Source organism: Maniola hyperantus, chromosome Z (genome assembly GCF_902806685.2).
Source record: "Maniola hyperantus chromosome Z, iAphHyp1.2, whole genome shotgun sequence".
Classification (NCBI taxonomy): Eukaryota; Metazoa; Arthropoda; class Insecta; order Lepidoptera; family Nymphalidae; genus Maniola; species Maniola hyperantus.
In genome coordinates this window covers 11,563,404-11,582,467 of record NC_048564.1, presented here as the reverse complement: position 1 = coordinate 11,582,467, position 19,064 = coordinate 11,563,404, and the positions used below count along the sequence as shown (strand labels likewise).

Below are 19,064 nucleotides of genomic sequence, written 5' to 3'. Positions count from 1 at the left end.
CTAATTTATGATTACTTTGTATTGATTGCCTTAAAAATCTTTAGTATTCCTTATGAATTATAAATTAATAAAACTGATTATATAAATGCATTTCTATTTAAAATAATTGTTGCTATTTAATAATATACGTAAAATAAGTACTTAAATTGTACAATTTATAAACTGTTATGGCGTTTGTGTCTGATACACAACGCATATAGTATCTTTTCTTTCGATGTAAGAGGAATTATCGGTAAATTTAACAGATCAATTTTATTGGAAAAACTAGATTATGGGTATATAGTTTTTATTATAATGATGTGATCGTTGTGGAAGTGAATAAATTTAAGGTTATGTCTCTGTCTTATAAAGCTATTTTAGGTGTGTTTCAGTAACTCGGAAGATTAAGTAGGCGTATTTCTCCAGGACAGTATCCCAAAAAGTGATGTCTGAATGAATTTCTCACGGTTTCTAGACATTCAGTCATGGTGGGAAGTGCCCAGCATTGCATACTTTTGTTCCCTGTTCAGGACTGCTTTCAATCTTCTGGATTTTGACATCGAAGTGAGTAAAACAGCGATTTGTTTTTTACATCGGTTTTGACGCCGTTCATAGTGACTAATTAGGATAAATATTGTTGAAATTGTAGGAATTAGAGGAGGCTCTTCTGACAGATGGCACTGAGGAGTCGGCTAGCTCTCTCTTGACGGAACTGATCGTGCGACTCTTGAACGGCTGCTTAGGCAACAATGATATCTCGGCTTTTAATTATCAGGTAATGCCTAAACATCAAGTTGAGGTAGCACTGCGTCACTGGTTAGAGTTGTACTGTTATAGCATTGTATATTCTTGCAGATGTATCTGAGGCGATTGTTTAGGCAAAAATGTCAAGATACAGGAAGATTCAACCCCTTCAATACTGACATTGACTTTCAATTCCTTCCGCTCCGCACCAAAGTGGAGATATTGTATGCACTATGTGACTTTCGACTGGATGCTGAAGATGTGTTTGATTTATTTAAGAACCTTGAAGCTGAAAGCTTGAGAGTGGAGCCACTAGGGTAAGTGCTTAAATTGTAATAAATTTTCAATTTTATCCATTTTTTCACAATGAGTTTGATTAACAGCTAATGAAAATAATTCTTTTGAATGTGTATAAATTCTTTTTATTTTGTTAAAGGTTTAATTCCAGGAATATGTTTATTTATATTTTATGTGGAAATCCCAATTTATTACCAGTATGTCTGACTAAAACTACGCTATATATGACTGAAGTTTTACAAACATGTAGGGTTTTAGTATAATTTGGGATGTGTCACACCAAACATTTCACAACAAGAGTCCTAAATGGTTTAGCTAAGCAATGGTGATGTTATGGAGCTCTGTAATTGTATCTAGACAAAAAAAATCACTTTGAGTCACTAACCATTAACAAACAAACCCATGTTTTCAAATTGAATTTTTAATGTTTTTGAAAACAGCTTCTCTAATAGAGTTGTTTATTGGTTGGGCACTCAAAATGATTAACGCCCACTGAGTTTTTGTCTTTATCATTTGTATGGGATTACATAACAGACAGCCCTATACTAACTTCTCTCCATGGATAAAGTACAGCGTAAAGATTGTTTTAGGAGTAGGTTGACGATAATATCTATCATACTTTTATTTTGAACTTACAACCTTTCTGAGATAGAAAACCTATTGTTCACTTATTGAAATAAGATCTTATGGGTGTGTATACAAATCTGTCTAAAACCAGTACTTCTAGTTATCTTTTCCACAATATCCGCTGGAGAAAATACCACCCATTTCTGACCTAGCAGAGATCCAGCATCCATGTTTCCTGCCTCATATAACTTAGGTACCAGGCAAGAGTAGGCAAGAGTGAATAGTCATCTTCTAGGCAAGCATGCTACAACTTAGACATTGCTTTTTTAAAGCATGATTGTCATCAAGCGCAAAAAACAATAAAAGAAGATTTAGCTACAACTTAATAAGCATCACGCCATAACTAATATTATATTTAAAAAATAGTAAAAATTTCTTAAAGTCGATTAAAAGAAGAGTAGTGTTAGGGTCCCAAAACAGTTTTTAAGTTATTTAAAATCCCACTCATATTAGTTTCAGCTTACAAAGTAACCAAATAGTTATCTAAACAAGGAGATTACTGAGAAGCCATACTAGATGTTTATACCATTACTAAACAAAGCCAATATTCACTACCATGAATGATGTGCATTCATTAAAAGGCTATAGATAAAATATCAATGTGAACTTTTAGGATTATACAGTAAATAAAACAAGGTCATCATTTTTTTCTTGTCTGAGTAAAGAACGTTAAAATATTTGACTAAGAGCCAGCGAGGGCCGGACCTTCGTGATTTTATAAAAGCTGATAGTTTCTCTGTGTTTTGTCTCCAACACAGGGAGAAACAATCCGCGACTATGAAGTTTATGTCATGGTGGCTTTCCCATGCCTGCCAGACATCCAAGACATATTAAAGTTTAAGGGTGTCTGGCAAGGGACTACCACGACACTAAGTGTCAGGCAATGCATGACATGATTTCTTACTATTCCGAAGAAATGTAAAAAAATACACTTTATACATCGACGTAAGTTTTCTTACACCTTTGTTACCAGTTATCTGCCAAAGCCACCATGATCCAAACTTCATAGTTGTGGATCGTTCTTCCCTGTGTTAGGGACAATAAAACTTTCTACTTTTATAAAATAACGTAGGTCTGGCCCTCGCAGGCTCTCTGTCTATAATGGTTTATATGAAACTGTTGCATAATGGGGGTTATTATAAAGGCCTGTTACACTATCAATATTATCACGAGATACGCGATATCGCGACCCTGTAGTGAGAGAATATTGATAATATCGCAATGTTCCGGATGTTCTTTAAATCCTGCGATCCAAAAATCGCCAAATGATATTGATAATGTAACACTCCTCATGTATTATCTATAATACGCGACAAGTCGAGGTGGCAATTGGGGAGTGAACGCCCCACACAGCGCCCGCGCTAACCCGGTGCGGCCAAGCGTGGGTAACGCGCGGTTGTGCGGGGTATCCTCCTGCCTCATACCCTAATTGCCATCTCGACCTGTCGCGTACTATAGCTATGTGCTGTTTCATACACTACTTAAAATCATAAAATCTTAGTAACATATTTTGTCATAAGATTTTCTTATTTTTGCTGGTACAGGATAGTTTGTTGTTTTTGTTGTTGCTTCCACAATGTTAGAATTTTGGGTTCCGTATCTCCAAACAAAAAGTAATCCTATTGGATCACTTCGTCATCTGTTGATCTGTCAAAACCTATAGGGTACTTCCTGTTGACTTCATTTTTTATTATTAAAGTTATACTGAATAAAATATGTCATTAAGCCACTTTTTGAATTCAGAATTCAGATTTCATAACTATATTGTACTGCATTTTATAGAATAACCATTCATTAATTCATTTCCGGATACAAGCGTACAAAAATGCACTTTAAATTCACATTATGTATTTATTCTTACTTATTATATTTTAACAATACACAAGTTACATAGAAAACAAATATTTAAATATTTTGAACTTTCTTAACATTTCGTAAAGGTACAGCTCTTAACATAAACTTATGATGAGCATTCTCAGAACATTTAGGTAGACCAGAATACATAACAGTACCTTCCTGTTACAGAACTCTCACTCAGCACCTTTAAATAAGTAACGATTTTGTTTACGTCACAATAAAGTGTAATTCAGCAGGCACAGTGCTGTGGCATGGAATTTTATCAGGCCAAAGTACATTTATTCATGTGGTACTACTTTACCTTTTTACCTTGTTTTAAGAGATAGTCAGTTCAGGTGGCTCTCCAAAATATAAATCATGTAGTACCTATAGTCCAGTCAATTTAGCTCAAAACATATGGGTAAGGTTACATTAATTCACATAGAGCTGAAAAGTTGTTTGAATGTTCGGAACACCGTTATAAATGAAATGTGAAAAGTTCCCATCAATCCGACATTTGTATGTAGTCCTTATTTTAAAGGTGAATCGTACTTTTGACATGACAGCTGACCCATAGAGTTAAAAATGGCGCGTGAGGAGTCATTTTGTATGGACTATACACCAGTAAATCAGCCTCTAATACAAAATTAACTACTTATAATATATACTAACAAACGTTACAAACACGTAGGTAAAGAGTATATTTTTATATAGAAGGTGAAAACAAAAAAAGAGGAAACTTTGTTTCAAAATGAGGAAGTTTCTAGCCAACGTTCGATAAAATTTTCATAGATGGCGCTAAATTACTAACACCACTAAAAACGAAAAATAATACCTATATCTATATGATCTATGTTTTAATATTTAGGTCGTGTCAATCAATGACATAGATGCAGAGTAACAGCTAGCGTGCACTGCAGTTTTCCTCATGTTTCTTAGCCTCAAAATCTGTGAACTATAATAGAAGTAATTTATTAATTTTGCATCGGGGAAGAAACGTAAGGATTGACTTGACCTAAAGCATAGATCATATAGATATAGGTATTATTTTTCGTTTTTAGTGGTGTTAGTAATTTAGCGCCATCTATGAAAATTTTATCGAACGTTGACAAGAAACTTCCTCATTACCTAGTTAAAAAAGAAAATTTTTGAAAATTAAATTTTGAATTTTGACTCAAGTCTCACTTTGAACTGATAAGGGGTTAAATATGAAATCTAAATCAAAGTTATTGTTATATTTATGACAAACACGATAAATGAAATTGTTCTTAGAAACTAAAGATTTAGACCACAAAAACCCGATTCTTACTCTATGTAACTATAATAATAATTATTGTTTATTGCAGATGGGATGACAACGACTCAGCTTATTGGTACTTTTATGGAACGAGATTATATCGGGAGGACATAATAAAAAGGAAAGGGAAAAGTAAAAAAAAGAAGAGGGAGAGCAGAAAACGCGGGTGGTTTTACGGTGACGATTGGCTCGATGATGACGAGACAGACAGGGTGTGGCAAGTTGTGTGCTTCACCGAAGATGACTGGACCCACCTGACTGAGAAGTTCAGCCGAGCTACCAGTAAAGTTGAAAAGGAATTGCATCGCTCCCTCTCACAAAACTTCCTTCCAGAAATACCAAGGCTGTTTCAAGAGAAGGAACGCTTACAGCGTAAAAGGTACTTACTACTTTAAGATTAAATGTTCAATCACCAAGTAAACTTTTACTATGTTTCCAACAGCGTCGTAACGACAATATATTATACCCATGACAAAGATCATGGATATGAACCTATGTCCTTCAATAATTTCAGCCCCATTCTAGATTCTTATGCTATTAAGATATCCAAAAGTATTGAGACTTTGATAGGATGTATCTATTAAATCAATTTTATTTATGTATATTTGGTCTCTACTTGGTTAAGCTTTGCGAAATATTTTGGTATCATTCTGTTAAAATACTGTTTGTAAGGTTTCATTAAAATAAAACAAAGAATTCAGACATAAATTCAAAACAATAACTGATGACTAAATCAAAGTTCTGACCGTTTTGCATGGGATATCTGTCAGGTTTAAAATAAAGATGTCTTTAACGCTTGTTTTTCGTTTGAGGTACTAGTTATTTTAATTATATATTTTAAAGTACATCTTACATACTTCCATGAAGTACACTTGCAATATTCATATTTTACACTTACAAAAACAACGACAAAAACACTACAACATGCACTTATATATACATCAATATAACAGTAGACACAACATTTACAGAGCATTATATAAACTTAATTCTAAAACGTATAATTTACTAAATAATTTACATATATTTACTATAAATAGAAAAAGTAACATAAAAAGCTTATAAGTAACATAAAAACTTATATAATAGTGTTAACTAGTTATTTAAAGTTAAAAGCAAAGCAAACAATAACAGTTATTTTTAGATGTACTCACCGATAAGTAATCAGTGAATTTTTTCCAAAAAGTACGATCGATTAGGTATAAAAAGATTACGAAAAATATACGATTCTATTTTAATGAGTATAAAGCTCTGCGATATGATGATGTGTCTTTGATCTACTGACGTGAATTAATGTTATGCCCACGACTTAATCCGCGTGGACTACACAAATTTCAAATCCCTATTTTATCCCCTTAGGGGATGAATTTTCAAAAATCTTTTCTTAGCCGATGTCTACGACATAATAGCTATCTGAATGCCAAATTTCAGCCCAACCCGTCCAGTTGTTTGAGCTGTGCGTTGATAGATCAGTACGTTACTTTTTCCTTTTTATATTTAGACTAGCTTATGCTCGCGAACGTCTACGTCATAATAGCTATCTGAATGCCAAATTTCAGCCCAACCCGTTCAATAGTTTGAGCTGTGCGTTGATAGATCAGTATGTTACTTTTCCTTTTTATATTTAGACTAGCTTATGCTCGCACTCTACGTCTACGTCATAATAGCTATCTGAATGCCAAATTTCAGCCCAACCCGTTCAATAGTTTGAGCTGTGCGTTGATAGATCAGTATGTTACTTTTCCTTTTTATATTTAGACTAGCTTATGCTCGCACTCTTACGTCTACGTCATAATAGCTATCTGAATGCCAAATTTCAGCCCAATCTGTCCAGTAGTTTGAGCTGTGCGTTGAAAGATCAGGATGTTACTTTTTCCATTTTATATTTAGACTAGCTTATGCTCGCGGACGTCTACGTCATAATAGCTATCTGAATGCCAAATTTCAGCCCAACCCGTTCAATAGTTTGAGCTGTGCGTTGATAGATCAGTATGTTACTTTTCCTTTTTATATTTAGACTAGCTTATGCTCGCACTCTGCTCTACGTCATAATAGCTATCTGAATGCCAAATTTCAGCCCAACCCGTTCAATAGTTTGAGCTGTGCGTTGATAGATCAGTATGTTACTTTTCCTTTTTATATTTAGACTAGCTTATGCTCGCGGACGTCTACGTTATAATAGTTGCCTGAATGCCAAATTTCAGCCCGATCCGTCCAGTAGTTTGAGCTGTGCATTGATAGATCAGTCAGTCAGTCACCTTTTCCTTTTATGTACATATAGATTTAGATGTAATTGTCGAGGACTTTGACCTTTAGATAAATACACCTAAATTATTTATATTCTTTGTGTCAATTTTGCTAAACAACCTCTAGAAAAATAGCGCAAAGGTTTGCTATGCGTGCAAAATGTAATATGCAAACATAATATGCTGCTTAGCAATTTACGCTTAGTTGTTCGAAACAAATTCAATTTCAGTGGAGAATAAACTAACTTAATCATGAGACATAGAATTATGTGATTAAATTAGTTTATTCTCCACTTTAATTTTTGAATTTGTTTAGAAACCGCCCGCGACTTTGTCCGTGTGGATCCGCCCAGTAGTTTTAGCTGTGCGTTGATAGACCAGTGAGGCATTCAGTCAGTTTTCCGTTTTTTTTTGTTTTTTAAAATGAATATTAACCAAGTTTATAATGCTGACTAATATTCCCCTTTCCCCTCCAGTTAAGCATAAAGCTTGTGCTAGGAGTAGGTACGACAATAGTGCATCGGGTGGGGTTTGAACCGGTGACCTTTCGGTTTTCAGTCCACTCCTGCTCTATATATGTATATCTATTTAAAGCACTGGTAAACGTATTCATTAAATCTTTTTTATCTTGTGGTACCATAAAATTAAAACGGCATTAATAATACACTATTCCACGCGGGCATGAATTGTATATTAATAATTAGATGAGGCTAGCTTTAAGTTTAATCGCAATATTTTCAATAGAAAAAAAAGTTACTACTTCAAAAAAAAAAATATGGCTACGTTTTCAAAACAGGAGCTTTTAGATTGACTAGTTTTTAGTCAAATTAAAAACCCTTCCATTGGCACCCTTCGAGTACGGAACCCTATTACTAAAACTCCGCTGTCCATCTGTCCGTCCGTCTGTTCGTCGGCGGGCTGTATCGAGTGAACTGTAGTAGGTAGAGAGTTAACATTTTCACAGAATGTGTTTTATATTGCCGTTATAACAACTAACAACAACAAATAAAAATTACGAAATGGCCGTCATAAAAATTAAAAACAAATAATGAAGTGTGTTATTTCTTGTACGATGTGGTACGGAACCCGTCGTATGCGAGTCCGACTCGCATTTGACCAATTTATTTCCTTATGCATATAGTTTTACACGAAATTCACCGAATGAGCTACTTTAACGCGTATACATTTTTATTTGACCAACTTAAACAATATATAATTTTAATAATTTTTTGGTATGATTTATTTTACCGTTATTTTATTTCTTTCTTATCATAACAAAACTTAAATTCCTTCTCGACTTTATCCTCCTTTTCTATACCGATAAATTACATATAACGTTAGCATTTCCCGAGTTTGGTTAGTATAGCTTTACTTAAACCCACACTAAATCTCTCTCGTTAACTGTAACTAGAACTAAAGAATTCCTTTTAGATAGTTATTTTATTTTGAATTTAGATAAAAAGATAGAGGTTTTTCTACTATCTAGGTTATTGGAGCTAGCGCCGCGCCGAACTTCGAGTCGCGTGCTACAGAAGATCAAGCAGAAAGAGGAGGAGACCAAACAGAGCTCTTATGACTCCAAGGACGAAGATAGCAAGGAAAGTCCAAGCGCGGCACGAGAGAACAGAGCCAAACGTCGGAACCAACTGAGGTATGCAAAACTTTCCTACAAAACACTACTACTTCCCTGGCGCAGTGCTAAGCACTGTGGTCTTCAAATAGGAGGTCCTGGCTTTGATACCCAGCAGGAGCGATTTGGGAATTTTAGTGTTCCCGTAGGATGTTGATTAGAAACTGTCATGGGATTCATAACAGTTATACCTCTCTCTCTGCGTCGTGTTCCTCATTACTAGGGGTCGTGACCCTTTCCACCAAGAATCCTTTTGTGAACATTTCCCTCGCTCCTTTGCGACATGCAGTGCTTCGTGGACCAACAGTTACTTTACTATCCTATCGATAATTTTTTAAATCAAACTCACCCTACTATTCTATAACTTATTTATCAATACTGCGTAAAGGCGGAAACAAATTATAGGACAGCCGCGACTTATCTAGGCATCTGGATAATACATAGTACACTGAACATAGTGAACCGAACATGTAGAAACTATATGACGGAAGTTGCGTACGTGACCTTGAGCACTTGGACGTCCGATATATATCTCGCAAGCCGCGTTTTAAATGACTGCCATGACACCTTTCAGTCGCAGCTGTCAGAGGTGGCTTACAGACGCATCCCACAGTTTGTTTCATGCTTTGTGCCTACCTAATACATGACATTGAATTGATGATAGACATTATTTTAACATTACTATATCTCATCTTTATGTTCCATTCTAGATCAAAATCATCGTCGTCGGATTCATCAGACAGTTCAGTAAGCAGACAAGAAGAAATGCCACAGAAAACATCCAGACAGTTGAAAGCGAAGGACAAGAGATTAAAAACTGCATCCACTCATAAGGGTGAACCACCCCCAGGACCTGTGGTGAAGACCGGCAGGAAAACCAACAACTCCCTCGCGGCCGCCACCGGCCAGATCGTAATACCGGATAACGATGAACCGGTTAATAGCACGAGAAAGAAACTTAAAACGTCACAAATGTAAGTCTTGTGCCAGTTTTTGTGGTGGATATAGTAGCAGGCGTTACTTTGCGGAAGTCCACTATATACTTAAGGCTTATAATCCATCCATACTTGTATTTTTTTTGTATACTAATAATTATTTATACTAGTTAAATATTGTCAAGTTCACGGCTTACATCTAAATATATCTAATATATAAAAGGAAAAGGTGACTGACTGACTGACTGACTGACTCAGTCTGTCAGTGACTGACTGATCTATCAACGCACAGCTCAAACTACTGGATAGATCGGGCTGAAATTTGGCTTGCAAATTACTATTATGACGTAGACATCCGCTAAGAAAGGATTTTTGAAAATTTAACCACTAAGAGGGTAAAATAGGGGTTTGAAATGTGTGTAGTCCACGCGGACGAAGTCGCGAGCATAAGCTAGTATTATATAAATTACTTTCAAGTGTTGTGTTGTCAAAGCCTTTAGCAAAATTTACATTTCAGATTCAGTCAAACGGAAGAAGATATTCAAACAGATATGTATAAAGTGCTGGAACAGCTCACAGCACACGAAGATGCCTGGCCGTTCATGGACCCAGTGGAAGAAGAATACGCGCCGAACTACTACGCCGTCATACGACGGCCCATGGACTTACGCAAAATGGAGGAACGTCTGGACAGTGGATACTATACAGACTTTTCTATGTTCAAAGGGGATTTCAAACTTATTGTCAACAATTGCCGCCTATACAATGGGCAAGATAATGGTAATGTTTTCCATTTAATTCAGGTGGGACTCTTGTCCTGTCATAGTTTTCAGCTGTCCTTAGAGCCTATAGCCTACTAATCTTATACTAATATTATAAAGTAGAAAGATTGGTTTGTACTCTAAAACTACTGAACCAATTTTTACAATTCTATCAACTTTACCGAGCTACTTTATCCAAAGTAACGTGGGCTATATATAGATAAAAAGTATAGGTTAAACCCAGAAAAACAAAGAGTTCCCAATCCACGAAGACATAGTCGCAGGCATTATCTAGAAAAATATTTTGATTTGATTTTGAGGGATGTGATAAAACAATGCTTACTTTTTATGGTGCAAAAGCTAAAGTTATACTGTTTTCAGAGTACACAACGATGGTGGATAATCTACAGGCAGCTTTTGATCGTCTCACGGAGAAATATATTCATCGTCTTTCCTCGTCAGATGAAGAAATCGCTGTGGAGTACCAACTGCCTACGCCATCTAGGAAACACAAGTTGAAAAGTAGCGAGTCGCCAACTCGGCACAAGCGGAAGAAAAGGAAATCTCATTCTGATACAGGTAATAATAATAAAATTCACATCCTTAATTCAATACTCTCACTATCCAAAGAGTCAACGTTACAGGAGAGCCAAAAAACATTTTTTTCTTGTAGGCTCTCAGTTTATTATTTACTAGATGATGCCCGCGACTTCGTCCGCTTGGATTTAGGTTTTTAAAAATCCCATGGGAACTCTTTGATTTTCCGGGATAAAAATGATAAAGGATAGCCTATGTCCTTACCTGGGATGCAAGCTATCTCTGTACCAAATTTCGTCAAAATCGGTTGAACGGATGATGCAGACAGACTCGCATTTATAATATTAGTGTGGATTAATAGCAATTTTATTATTCTTTGATATAAAAATTATGGCTAAATGTTGTATTTCCAACTTGATTGATGACACAAAAAAATTATATTCAATTGTATATCATTGTCATTCTATGTATTTATTAACACAGGCTACTTTTTATCATGGGAAATCAAAGACAGTAAATGCCTGACAGGTACCTTTACTATATATTATATACCTATACCATTCCTTTTCATGGCTTAACTGCTGAACTTATCTTGACGAAAAGAGACAGAGGATTTAAGAGTTTATTCTAATAGACCACATCTAATTTACAGGAGAGGCAAAATCTAGCTCCTCAGAAAAGAAGGAAGAAGAAGAAAGGCAAGTCGACGACGAACGGCAAGACGACGACGAAGACGAAAGTGAGGCAAAAAAAAGCAAGGAATCTCATAAAAGCCGACACGACAAGGCAAGGAAGAAACGCAAGGGACATAAGCGCCACGGCAAACATTCCAAGAATCACAAGAAAAACTCTCACAAATCCAATCACGAGTCAAAAAGACACAGCAGGAAACACGGCAAGAACAAAGACAAGGAGGGCAAAAAACCCAAACAAAAGAGGAAGAAAAATAAACACCACGACGTGGAGCCGATCGAGGAGTTGAAGAGGAGTGCATCGCAGGAGTCGCTAGAGAGCTCCAGCAGAAGCAGGAGTGCTAGCCCGCTGCCCTCCATCCACTCGCACTCGCTTTCGCGCTCGCCCTCGCCACAGCCGCCTGAGCCAGACTTCCTCAAGGACAAGTACGACAAGATCAAGGAGCGGCGGCGCCACGCGGCCGCGGGCGCCTGGGAGTCGCTCTTCGACTTCAAGCACAAGGCGGACAAGCAGAACGTACACGTGCCCGAGAAGAACCAAAAGCTACGAGAAACCATCGAAAAGCTCAAGGCTAAAAACGAAAAGTACAAAGACACTTCGCTTTTCAACAGCCTTTTCACACCAGGAGGCTCTGAAAATGGATCTCATTCTAAGGATTACAAGGGTTCCGGTAAAGATGATGAAACTGAGTTCTCGGAAGATGATACTGTTGAAAGCCTAAAAGAGAAGTCAACTAGTAAGAAAGGCAAAAAGAGTTCAGCGAAAAATGCATCAGCCTCTGCGGCGTTAGAACAAGCCGTCAAAGATATAAGCAAGTGGCTCGACGACGCCCCCAAGAGTTCTGCGCTCAGTTCTCCTTGCGACAGCCCTGCGCAGACCATCTCCACCGAGGAGCACGACAATAGCCGCCTGGACGACGACTCTTCCCTTGGGGAAAAACCCACGCTTGCTCGAAAGGAGTTATGTCGAAAACGTCCATCTTCACGTGAACCTAAAATTGTGAAAAGGAGAGAAATTCAAAGGACTATTGAGAGACTACAGCCTGGAAAAAGCAAGGGTAATTTACTGACGAATATAAGTAATAAAAACATAGAAAAGGCAGAAGATGTCGCGTGTCTTGGAACATTGAGTAAAGCTCGTGATTCCAACAAAGGAGAAGAATGTAGTCCGAAACTCAGTTTAGGTTCCGTTTTGGCGACAGTAGAATTCACACTAGGAAATGACCATAATTTTAATGATGAGCCACCTGAGGCTGAGCCCGAAAAAGAACCTCCGAAAATTATTGAACCTAAAGAGCCTGAAACGGCTGAGGTGGTCGTTGAAAGTAAACCTGACGAAAACCCCACATTGCCAACAAAAAAAGACGCTGAAGTAGAAACAGATCCACAAATAGTAATCAAGCCGAGTCAGGAAAAAGCTACTCCTAACTTGAGTGCTTGGTTTAAGGCTTTTGGTGCGCCCAAAGCTACAAATCCTTCTACAAGCACAAAGAAAAAGGTCGAGCAAACAGAAGTAGAAGAAAAACCAATAGACAAACCGGACAGTGACTCGAAAACGACAAGTTCAAAGAATACTACCACTAAATACGACTCCCTTAACGATTTGACCTCGCCTATCCCTGATGGTGGTGATAGTCCTATTCCGAGCGCAACTGCGACGCCGCGCCAACGCAGAACCAGTACTGGGAGCTCAGTTTCGGAAAGGTCTTCATTTAGCCAAGACTTGGACTCTCCCAGACACCAAATGTCACTCACGTCCCCTCTGCTGCGGTCGCCTGCATCGCCAAGAACGGATGATTTTCAAAAAATTACCTATCCCATCATTAACGGTACCGTTCGTGCTGGCTTTTACCATGATACTACTTCTGTTAAGAGCAGTCCAGAAAAGAGTTGCAGCCCGAGAGATGGACCGCAATCTCCTTACTCGCCTTATTCTCCACACGTGTACGCTTCTAACAGCAATGCTGGATCCGCTACGCCGAACTATTTTGTCGATCATAACAAAAGCCCTTTACCAACGTATGGTCAAAATGCGCCACCTTATTATGACACATCTAAAGCACCCTTAGTCAGCAAGCCTCCAAAGGTTCACGAAGATTATACATCTCTGAGTCCAGACTCATTTCAGCAAAATAATTTTAACGGCCCCTTTTCACCTACACCGTCTCCATACCCACCGGCACAAACTAATTATTCCCAGCCACAAATATCTCCTCAACCTGGCATTTCAGCCTTACAGCCTGCGAGTTCTGTCCAAATATTACCAGATCCAAAAACATCACTGTTTCCAGTAAAGAAGAGGACATACAATGACCCTGAAAGCCCAATATCTTCTAAGATACTTACAGACAATAAGGAAACTATTCAATCTTCACTTATTAAAAATGACTTTGCAAAAAGCTCCCAATCATTACATTCTGTCCAAACTATACCATCAACTTCAGTGGATGATATAGCTCTGGCCCTCACCGAGAAATCCGAGACATTGAAACTAAATACATTACGTGAGAAAAATAATTCTCTCGATTACGCAGAGCAACAAGTGTCAGAAAATAGAGACAAGATTTCATTTGAAAACAATGTTACAACATGTGATGACAAGAAAGAAATTCCCCATATTGATCTCACAAAACCTGCAAGTGGCACAAAAAAAGACAATATCGATATGGTGAACATGGGCTACATGACCTTAGAAGATAGGAAGAGTAATATTGAGTCCCATGATGTGGAATTTGTTAGCAGAGAACCTAAATCAAATTTAGGTCCACCGCAAAAAGGCTATGAAATAGAAGCGATTGCTATTAACCTTGGAATAAACAACCAACATTTGCAAAAACCATTAAGTAAACCATCAGCTGGGCCAAGTAATATGACCCCAGCTCATACACATGAGAGGGTGCACAACGAGATCGCCACGAATCATAATATACCACATGCACACCATAATCAATATGATACATTGCCGACCGGACAGCCCTTAAACTCATTTTCCTTAAACGACATTGAAGCAGCAAATAAAAAACTATACACTAGCAACAATAACTCTTCATCAGCTGCCCTCGACTATGGCAATTGGAAGATGAATCAAACGCGAAAACCGGAAATGGTACCATCTGATTACTCTGCTAACAATTATTCAGCTAATAATGAAGAAAAATCAAAATCATCTGAAACTTCAATTTCTAATGCAATAAACTACAATAAAACTGTACAACCCCAACAGTTTACTAATTATAATAATATTCCCAGATCAAGTACTCAACGAAATCAAGATGCACAACAAAACTTACCAGCCGAATTAAGAATACCAAATCCACGAGGACTTCTTAAATCTGACGCGATGTACACAAGCGCGCCGATGAGAGATTATACCACAATGGATAAGGTTATAGAGGCACGTATTAAAGCCCAGAAAGCTGAGAAACTTGCGCAAAACCATCCACTGGTATCAACATTACCATACAAAACACCATACAGCAATCATTCTGCACTGCCCATAGAAACCTTGCAAAACCTGCCAAATATTCCACAGATGTTGGAACGATATACAAACGACGAAAGATATTTGTCTAGCTTTGCAAACAGTTCCACTTCATTGTATCACGACACGAAAACATTTCAAATGGCGCAAATGTTTAGTAAAAATCTAGCTTCTGAAGCTCATCATCCAGCGACTACTTCTGTCAGCACATACTCACAAGCATCCAGCACTGCGATGAGTAAAGATAACAATATTTACAAGACTAGCAAGGCAAGGGCCGCTAGCACACAGACGGACGCTAAAAAGAACAAGAGAAAAAGGACTTCGGATACAAAGCAATTGGTCACACAGGTGGGACAGGCCTATCATACGTCCACCGGCAATAGCGACGTTCTAACATCTGTCAGGTCGAGTGTGATGCCAGCGAGCCCCTTTAACTTCGGTAGTTCCACAAACATGGCTCTTAGCGGCATGTATGCCGACAACGGTGGATTCACAATCGAGGACTTCAGAAACAGCACGAATCAACTAATGGCCGCCAACTACATGGCGGCGGCAGTGGCTCATCAGCAGAGGAATAACGAGACGGCGGCCGAGAAATTAGCGAAACCGGCGCATCAAAATTCTAATCACCAGAGCACCAGCTCGTTGCCTTTCATTGGGCACTCACAAGTCCGTGCCGGGTATCCTTTCGTGAGCACGGAGCCGTCGTCGCCCCTGTACCAACAATACTTGCAGCGCTACCAGGAGCTCCAGCGACAGACGATGACCCTCTACCCGTCCGCGTACAGCCAGCCGCTCGGCGTCCGTCAGCCATACGATTCCATCAATCGACCTTCTTGGCTCTAATTATAATCCTACATCTCAATGGTGTGAGACCACACAATAAATTGCTATTTAATAATTATTATTAATTAACTATCAATGTGACAACTGGTATAGGAAAATGTAATTTATGTTGTTTGTAGAATTATTATGATAGCATCCTTGTGAAAATAACAACTAATTAATCAATGTTCATTCTATGGATCCAATACTGTTTTGCGAGATACATGACAATTTACTATTAGTGACCCATGATTATTAGTTTGTAGTATTTGCAGCGTTAGTATAATTTCTACCTGTGGTGATTCAGAGAGAGCATGTGACTCATTAAAATTATAGTTTTTAGGCAAAACAATTTTTAAGTTACTGTTTCTGCTTAAGATAGGTGTTTGCGATCAAAACTATATCTTATACTTGTATTGGAATACCTACAGTGAGTGAAGGACGATTTTGTTTCTCTGTGTTAATGTGTGTAGCTAAGCTATTAAGTAAAATGTCATAATCAAATTAATGTGAGGCTCGAGGCATATTGGCGAAGAGTAGAAGCGACGCAAGTAGTGAAATCGCCACGTCATGCAAGTCGTCAGCTGCCTAAGTAATAATATAAGCAGGCCGTCGCAAAACGCGAGATCGCATGCGCTGCACTCTCTGGTTGCGATGTATTGGTCCAAGTTCATCCATTGCTACGTAGTGAAAATGATGTTCAGTATAGTAACATTTTAGAAAAGATGCGTCGCTTTAGTAGGACTTGTTGGTGCAATATGCCTTGATCCAAAAAAATCTGTAGTGCAGGCCATGCAATAATTATTTTTATTTAATATTTTTGGAGAAGAATTATTACACAAATTAAGTTTATAACATAGTTATTATTTAATGGAAAATATTACTTATAAGCTCAGCATTGCAATTTTTGTATTGTTATTTTGTATTGATTTAAATTCTATGATTATTATTATTAAATTTTCTTACGTTTATTGTTGTGTAAATATTCTATATATTTAGCAGCATTAACTAAGTACTTCTGCTTAAATAATAAATGAGGTTTAGATATGTTTAATAAAATTATTAATCATAAGAAATATTGATAACATTCTTCATGTGTAAAAATGAAAATAAAGATTTTCAAAACAACCAAGTATATAAATTTATTTTACATAATACATCATAACATTACGTATTATATACTTACATAATAATATATATTTTGAATCCATAATCCATATAACCAGGACCGCACATTCCCATCCCTGTACTGGGGATGCCGATCTATCTATATTACTTTGTAAAAGCAATAATTAAATTTGGAAATTACTAAAAAATAAATCAGATGCATCGAAAATCATGATGACAATGATCACCATAACTGTGATCATTATAATCATGATTGTCAGTTGAAGTTTTTTTAAGGGTTCTGTACCTCAAAAGGAAAAAGGATTCCTTATAGTTGTCAGTGTGTCACAAAAGTGTTAGGTATACCTTGTACAATAGTACGGAATCTTTCGTGTGTGAGTCCGATTCGCACTTACCAGTTTTTTAGGTTCACACGATGTGACCATACGGAGAATTGTCCAGTACCGGGTAGTGGTCATAACGGACCGAAACAATATAACTCAGAGGCTTAGAATAAATACGCAGAGGTTATAAAGGCTGAAGAGGTTTATATTTTATAAATTACTACGGAACCCTAAAAAGGAAATAGTGACTGATCTATCAACGCACAGCTCTAACTACTGGACGGATCGGGCTGAAATTTGGTATGCAGATAGCTATTATGATGTAGGCATCCGCTAAGAAAGGATTTTTGAAAATTAAACTTCTAAGGGGGTGAAATAGGGGTTTGATATTTGTGTAGTCGCGGACGAAGTCGCAAGCATAAGCTAGTAAAATAATATAAAGGTTCAATGCGCATTTATTTTCAAAAGTTTAAAAAATGAATAAGAGTGCTTGCAGTTTTATTTGTGCTAATATGGATGTTTTCATATTAGTGTATAATGTGGTATAATCATAATGCATAGGACATGACACAGAAAGAGTATTATAATACACAGGGTCATGAGCTGGGCGATTGTCAAAAACCTTCATCAATCATTATTACAATCTCAATTGTTCTGATTGGCTGAATTTGTGCGATTCTTCTTGCAACAATGAATTGTGGCCAATAGGTAGTTAGCGAGCATTAACCAATCAGAGATAATTGCGATCATGACATTGTAGCTGCCAAACAACCGCGGTGGGGCCACAGAACAAGGACTATGAAAGGCTCTCATGACTCCATATTATTTGCTCTATGTGTCAACTGTCACCATGTCACAGACTAATCAGCTCACAAATCTGTAATGTCAAAATTATGATTTATGGATTTACTACTTATGTCTCTATGGATATCTCTATACTATGGATTTACTAGATTTACTACGACAAGGCTCTTTTGGCACTTGAATGACATTGACAGGGGGCGTAGTTGTGGAACAAAGGCTGCCAGCAAATAAAATCTCCTAAATTTTACGGAATTTATTGAAAATGTCAATATCGAAAATCGAGTAGGTAAGTTTTATCTAATTTTAAATGAATGAGAAATTAGGAAAGCCATCCCTGTTTCCAAATCAAGAAAGAATAACAAAAACAATTTATAGGCCATGGACTTGCAACATATGTTTACCTACTCAAATACTATACTTACCTAGTGCTATAAGATGCAGTCATATTATATTATCAAGATATAGTTATCATGATGTATATGGAACGGCCCTAATATTTAACAATAATAGTGAATTTCAGATTTTTTACTTAGCAACACCGCATATAAGGGGACAGCACGAATCTATTACATTCCTTGTTCATGGAGGGAGGACAGCGTGACAGGATGGTGGTGTTAGTTCCAATTTTGGCCAAAAGAGCCTTGTCGCACTGTAGGTACAGTCCGTGGCCCTACCGCGGTTGTTTGACAGCTACAATGTCACGATCGCAATCATCTCTGATTGGTTAATGCTCGCTCACTATTGGCCACAATGCATTGTTGCAAGAAGAATCGCACAAATTCAGCCAATCAGAACAATTGAGATTGTAATAATGATTGATGCAGGTTTTAGACAATCGCCCTACTGTTCATCGTAACTTGACGCGTGAGAATTGGCACCATTGTTGCTTTGATTGCTTAATTGTTTAGAAATTAGGGCT

At 37.4% G+C, this 19,064-nt stretch overlaps 1 protein-coding gene across 3 annotated transcripts; it reads left to right on the top strand.

The window, feature by feature from the left end:
- The first annotated feature begins 139 nt into the window (after positions 1-139).
- On the top strand, positions 140-17,013 carry LOC117995785 (ankyrin repeat domain-containing protein 11-like). 3 transcript variants are annotated; one of them, XM_034983783.2, is made up of 10 exons: positions 140-275; positions 372-543; positions 629-754; positions 835-1,040; positions 4,830-5,159; positions 8,513-8,677; positions 9,367-9,630; positions 10,109-10,371; positions 10,734-10,931; positions 11,542-17,013. In XM_034983783.2, the coding sequence occupies exons 2-10, from the start codon at positions 433-435 to the stop codon at positions 15,909-15,911; spliced, it is 6,033 nt and encodes a 2,010-aa protein (XP_034839674.1). In that variant the 5' UTR covers positions 140-275; positions 372-432; the 3' UTR covers positions 15,912-17,013. The 3 variants fall into 3 exon arrangements, with proteins under 3 accessions (XP_034839674.1, XP_034839671.1, XP_034839673.1); XM_034983780.2 differs by having other exon boundaries at positions 361-543; XM_034983782.2 differs by having other exon boundaries at positions 352-543.
- The last annotated feature ends 2,051 nt before the right edge of the window (positions 17,014-19,064 follow it).

Coding starts and splice junctions, on each gene's coding strand:
- LOC117995785 (XM_034983783.2), top strand. CDS start 433: ATGAATTTCTCACGGTTTCTAGACATTCAGTCATGGTGGGAAGTGCCC. Junction 755..834: donor TCTCGGCTTTTAATTATCAG/GTAATGCCTAAA, acceptor ATATTCTTGCAG/ATGTATCTGAGGCGATTGTT. Junction 9,631..10,108: donor AAACTTAAAACGTCACAAAT/GTAAGTCTTGTG, acceptor TTTACATTTCAG/ATTCAGTCAAACGGAAGAAG.